Source organism: Octopus bimaculoides, chromosome 1 (genome assembly GCF_001194135.2).
Source record: "Octopus bimaculoides isolate UCB-OBI-ISO-001 chromosome 1, ASM119413v2, whole genome shotgun sequence".
Classification (NCBI taxonomy): Eukaryota; Metazoa; Mollusca; class Cephalopoda; order Octopoda; family Octopodidae; genus Octopus; species Octopus bimaculoides.
In genome coordinates, this window is record NC_068981.1 from 10,587,069 (window position 1) to 10,593,768 (window position 6,700).

The following is a 6,700-nucleotide window of genomic DNA, read 5'->3' on the forward strand; positions in this document are numbered from 1 at the left end:
AAAGCGCCGAGTTGTTTCAACACATCGAAATTCATTGTCACCGAAGCAAAAGCCAAAAACATCAACCCGGCAAAAGTAAGTGTTTTTTTGGTTGTTTGTTGTTGTTTCAGCCATTGGATTGCGACCATGCTGGAGTACCACCTTGAAGTGTTTCTAATTGAACAGATTGACCCGAGTATTTATTTTTGCTTAAGTCTGGTATCTGTTTGCCTCTTTTTGCCTAACTAATTTATGGAAATGTAAACAAACCAACATTCGTTTAGAAGACACTTGTCCAAGGTGCTGTGCTGTGAGACTGAACCCAGAACCATGTGGTCGCAGAGTAAGCTTCTTAACCACGCAGTCATTCCTGCGCCTGTCTGTGTTGCACATATTCTGTCTGCTTTTTGATACTTCAAGGGAAAATCTTAAAATGAACTTTTCTTTTCTCTCCTCTGCACATTTGTAATTATCCAATTATGTTACAGGCTTCTGTGTGCTTGCCCTGCAAGAAACAGCAGCCAGACCTCCATGGGGATCACATACCTCACCACCACTGTCTCAAAAAGTGAAGGGTACATTCATCATCATCATTTAACATCCGTTGTCCATGCTGGCATGGGTTGGACAGTTTGACTGGGCTGGCACACTGGAAGGCTGCACCTGACTCCAGTCTGATTTGGCATGATTTTCTACAGCTGGATGCCCTTCATAATACCAGCTACTCCAAGAGTAATGGGTTCTTTTATGTGACTCCGGGCTGCATTTATGTGCCACTGGCACAGGTGCCAATTTTTGTAACACCAATATCTTCCATGACTGCAATTTTGCTCATCTTGATGGGTCTTCTCCTCGAGCACAACATAATGCCAAAGGCCTTGGTCATTGCCTTCATGAGGCCCAACACTCGAAAAGAACTCCTCCACCTCGCTTCCATGAGGCCTAAGGTAGTCCTAGGTAGTCTTAAAAAGGCAGGATGGTCAAGACTAGCATGTCTGGATTGAGCCTGGCCTGGAAGCTAAACTAAAGCCAGTTGTTATTTAAAGGTTGTGTAAGAAGCACCTGTGCTGGTGCCACATATACAGCACTCAGTCCACTCTGCAAAGTGGTTGATTTAGGAAGGGCATCCAGCCATAGAAACCATGTCAAAATAGACTGATGGAGCTCTCCTACTGGCCAGCTCTGGTCAAACTGTCCAACCCCTGCCAACATGGAAAATGAATGTTAAATGACAGAGATGATGTGTATATCAGCTGGTGCTTTGCTGTACTCTAGAAGACCCATCTTTGACAGCAGAAGTGTGAAGAGGGTTGGCCTGCAAGAGTCTTGTGCCAGTGCTACTTTAAAAGCACCCAGCACTCGCTGTAAAGTGGTTGGCGTTACGAACGGCATCCAACCATAGAAACCTAGCCTAGTTCTCCAACTTGCCAGTTCTGATCAACCCATCCAACCCATGCCAGCATAGAAAATGGATGTTAATCCTTTAGCATTCAGATTACTTTGTCAAATGTAATAGCTATTGATTCACATTTTATAAAATCAGTCCTGTATTCTCATAGCTTCAAGGTTTATTTTTAGAATCATGTTGCAGGGTAGGTGTCAGAGGTTAGATTTGGCCGGCCTGGATATAAAACAGGTAGAATATTTGGGTCAGGTATGGCTGTTTTAGATGCTAAAAGGTTTGAAGAATGATGGTGGTGGTGTGGCTGTTTGCCAGACATTGTTCTTTATGAATTAACAATGTATTTATTCAGTGACAATAAAGATAACCACAATATAAGCTAGAGCTGTTTTCGTTTAGTTTCAAATTAACCCTGACCAAGCAGGGTGGCAATCAAAACCGTCCATCCACACCTATCTCCTATAATCAATATACCCAAAGCTATAGTAGATAATCTAATCCTTTGTATTGTCTTCCGTTTTTCTAAAATGTAAAGGTAAGTGTGGCTTGAAGGGATTTGGGCTGCTATTTCTAGCAATCAAATGATCATACTGAGTCAAACCTAATATTGTAAGGTGTTGCTTAGTTAGGTTGATTACCACATGATATATATTATCAATATATATATAAGGCGGTGAGTGGAGGTGCAATGGCCCAGTGGTTAAGGCAGCGGACTCGCAGTTTCGATTCCCACACCGGGCGTTGTGAGTGTTTATTGAGTGAAAACACCTAAAGCTCCACGAGGCTTCGGCAGGAGATGGTGGCGAACCCTGCTGTACTCTTCCACCACAACTTTCTCTCACTCTTACTTCCTGTTTCTGTTGTGCCTGTAATTCAAAGGGTCAGCCTTGTCACACTGTGTCACGCTGAATATCCCCGAGAACTACGTTAAGGGTACACGTGTCTGTGGAGTGCTCAGCCACTTGCACGTTAATTTCACGAGCAGGTTGTTCCGTTGATCGGATCAACTGGAATCCTCGATGTCATAAGCGACGGAGTGCCAACAATAAGGCGGTGAGCTGGCAGAATCATTATCATGCCAGGCGAAATGCTTAGCGGTATTTCGTCTGCCACTATGTTCTGAGGTCGACTTTGCCTTTCATCCTTTCATGGTCGATTAAGTAAGTACCAGTTATGCACTGGGGTCGATATAATTGACTTAATCCATTTGTCTGTCCTTGTTTGCCCCCTCTGTGTGTAGCCCCTTGTGGGCAGTAGAGAAATAAGGATATATATTAACAATTTCTGTAGTAACACTGCATTATTTTTATATTGATTTATTTCAGTCTGGATCACATTAACCCTTTTGTTACCAAACCAGTTCTGGCTCCAAGTAGAGATGTCTTGTTTACATGGGTTTTGAATTAAAATCTTCCACCAAACCTTAATCACAATTTATGTTCCTAACACTAGCTGAATGATAACTAAGTTATTTTACTAAATTCTTTGTTATATTTAAAGTAATTGAAAGAAACACAGAGCGTCTCAAAATAAATACAGTAACGAAAGGGTTAATAATGAAAGTAGATTCAACAGATTGCCATGTAGTGGCTGTTCTTTTTAATTTGCCATCTTCAGCAGCTGATTTATTGAGTTGGTAAGATCCTTTTCATCTGAAGCTTTGTGTAAGTGGAGGCATGTGGCTTAGGGGTTGGGGTCCTGATTGTAAGATTGTGGTTTCAATTCCTGCATCAGCTGATGCGTTGTGCTCTTGAAGAAAACACTAAGTTTCATGTTGCTCCAGTCCACTCACCTAGCAAAAGTGAGTAACCCTGCAATGGATCAGCATCCCGTCCAGGGGTAATGTATATGCCACAGAAACTGGGGCATTGGCCCTATGAACCTGTATTACTTGAAAAGGAGCTCTGTGTAAGTTGGCTTGTGTGACTAGATCCTCCTCAAAAATAGCAATTCCTGCCTGGTTAAGTCATCATCATCATCATAATTTAGCATCTGCTTTTCCATGTTTGCATGGGTTGGACAGTTTATTGAGGCTGATTTTCTACAGCTGGATGCCCTTCCTGTTGCCAGCTCTGGCTTTCCAAGCAAGGTAATATTTCCTTGCAGCCAGATGTGTTTTTCATAGACTAAAACAAACATTGCCTGTTTGATGTTCATTTACAACCATCACATGATGTCAAGACCAGTGTAGACACACACACACACACACGTAAACTGGCTTCTTTCAGTTTCCATTGACCAAATCCAAATCTACTCGCAAAGCTGAGGCTATGGTAAAAGACACTTGCCTAGGGTACTATGCAGTGGGACTGAACCCTGTACCACAAGGTTAGGAAGCAGCCAACTTAACCACATAGCCACTCCTGCACCTATATGCATTCCTACGTATACATGCACTTACACACGCACAAATCAGTGTATATATATATATATATATATATATATATATATATATATATATATATTCTTCTGTTACTCCCTGCATCACTGTCTGTTTTATTTCAATTTCCTCTCACATTGATAACATTGTTCCTCCCATCATACTTTCGCTTCTCTCACCATTTCAACCACAGCTCAGTTCCTGTCATCATCACTTCTGTTTCCCCTCTTCGGATTGTGGAGTGCCTCTTCAGCTTTGCAAGATAAGGTAGACTTCACTAATGTTAGTGGTAAATATAAAATACATCCAGTACATTCTGGGCTGTAGTTGGTGCTAGGATGGGTATCCAGCTGTGGAGACTAAGCCAAAAACTGTGGAATCTGACTGACTTGGTTCTTTGACCCTATTTAGGGAGCAATAATACTGAGTAAAAACTGATTTGGATTGTAATACCCCTTCTGACCCATGCCAGCATAGAAAATAGACATAACATGGTGATGACATTCAGAGAGGACGAAGCCGTTACATAAATTCACTTGCACCTATAGATCATCATTATCATCATCATTTAATGTCCATTTTCCATGCTGTCATGGGTTGGACAGTTTGACAGGAGCTGACTAGGCGAAGGGCTGCACCTAGCTCCAGTCGTCTGTTTGGCGTGGTTTTGAAACACCAACCCACTGGTGATGACAAAGGGATTCTTTCTGTATACAAATGAACATCCACCATGGAGGATAGAAGCAGCCACAGTGGTGAGGCATACATGTAGAATGGATATGATATGATCCACATGTTGTGTTTGACCTATGTTTCCATGTGTACTTGGGGCAAAATGCTTAGCTATTTTTCATCTGTCTTTACATTCTGAGTTCAAATTCCACCAAGGTCGACTTTACCTTTCGTCCTTTCAGGATCAATAAAATAAGTACCGGTGGAACATAGGGTTCAATGTAATCAACTTGCCTCTCCCTTGAAATTACTGGCCTTGTGCAGGAAATTAAAATCAAACACTGTAAGCTGCATATATATATATTATCTTAAAATACTGTATTTAGTGCTAAAATCTCAGATTAGTTACATGAAGTATAGACAGTTCATCATCGTTTAACGCCCACTTTCCATGCTAGCATGACTTGGGCGGTTTGACTGAGGACTGGCAAGCCAGTAGGCTGCACCAGGCTCTAATCTGATCTGGCAGAGTTTCTACAGCTGGATGCCCTTCCTAACGCCAACCACTCCAAGAGTGTAGTGAGTGCTTTTTACGTGCCACCGGCATGTGGGCCAGTCCGGCGGTACTGGCAACGGCCACACTCAAATGGTGTTCTTTACATGCCACATGCATGGGAGTCAGTCCAATGTTTTGTTCACATGCCACTGGCACAAGTGTCAGTAAAGCAAAGCTGGAAACGATTGCGCTCAAGTGTTTTTTTTTATGTGCCACCGGCACGGAAGCGAGACCGCTGCTCTGGCAGTGATCCCGCTCGGATGGTGCTGTTAGCACTTCACTGGCATGGGTGCCAGTCATCAAATGTAGTATATATTTTATCAACACCAAAAAGATGAAAGGTAATGTCGACCTCAACAGAATTTGAACTTAGAACATGAAGACAAACAAAATGCTTCTAAGCATGCTAACAGTTCTGCCAGCTCACTGCCTTAATTAATGTAAGAAATATAAACCATCTTCTTAATTAGGTCAACTTTGGTTATTAGTGAACCCAGATGCTGTTCGCTTGAAGTTTTTTTTTTTTCTTTTTTTTCATAGTACCTTTGAAGTAATCCTCAAAATACTCTGTGCACTTGACTAAACTATTTTTACCGATCTATTCAACATTGACTCATTACAGCCGGTCGATGTTGCTCGTTTCTTTTATAATTGCAGAATGAAAAGTGTCATCTTTTAACACAATGACTTGAAAAACCGTTTCTACTTCTGTGATATTTGTAAATGACATTTTGTTTTGTCATACAGGAAGAATGATAATAATAATAATCTTCAGGGACAAACTTCTGTCACAGATTATTTTCCCGTCAGAAGAAGCAACAGACAGACAAAGAAATTTTTGGAGGTGAGCTTTAAAACTTTTAAAATTTCTTTCTTTTATCTATTATTTGTTTCAATCATTAGATTGCACCACCTTGAAGAATTTTTAAGCAAATTGTAGGTGTAGGCACAGGTGTGGTTGTGTGGTAAGAAGCTCACTTTCCAACCACATGGTTCCAGGTTCAATCCTTCTGTGTGACACCTTGGGCAAATGTCTTCTACTATAGCCTTGGGCAGACCAAAGCCATGTGAGTGGATTTGGTAGACGGAAACTGAAAGAAGCCTGTCGTATATTTGTATGTATGTATGTATATATATGTGTAGGTTTATGTGTCTGTTTGTTCCCGTAACTTAATGGTTTGGCAATAGAGACCGATGGAATACATACTAGGCTTACAAAGAATAAGTCCTGGGGGTCGATTTGTTTGACTAAAGGTAGTGCTCCAGCATGGCTGCAGTCAAATGACTGAAACACACAAAAGAATAAAAGAATGAATGTAGTTATTTTTGCTTTTAAGCTTAGAATTTATTCGATCACTCTCTTTTGCCAGACTGCTAAGTTACAGGGAGCGTAAACTCCATCAACAGCAGTTGTCAAGTGGTGCTTGGAGACAAACACACACAATAGGCTTCTTTCAGTTACTGTCTATCAAATCCATTCACAAGGTTTTGGCCAGTTTGAGGCAATAGTGGAAGACACTTGCCTAAGGTGCCGTGCAGTGGGACTGAGTCTGGAATTATGTGTTTGGCAAATAAGCTTCTTACCTCACAGCCAAGCCTGCACCTTTTGTGAGAGAGTGAGTGAGTTATATATATATATATATATATATATGTATGTGTGTGTGTGTGTGTGTGTGTGTATAGGCAAACTGCAATCTTTGTGGCTTTCTAA

The 6,700-nt window shown here is 41.3% G+C and overlaps 1 protein-coding gene across 1 annotated transcript in view; it reads left to right on the plus strand.

The window, feature by feature from the left end:
* The window catches only part of LOC106878187 (N-lysine methyltransferase KMT5A-B), a 14,817-nt gene that overhangs the window by 3,237 nt on the left and 4,880 nt on the right, over positions 1-6,700 (plus strand). The window contains 2 exon segments of the mRNA XM_052974187.1: positions 1-75; positions 5,737-5,833. The exon segment at positions 1-75 is cut by the window's left edge and continues 11 nt beyond it. Of these exon segments, the coding sequence (XP_052830147.1) occupies positions 1-75; positions 5,737-5,833 (172 nt within the window).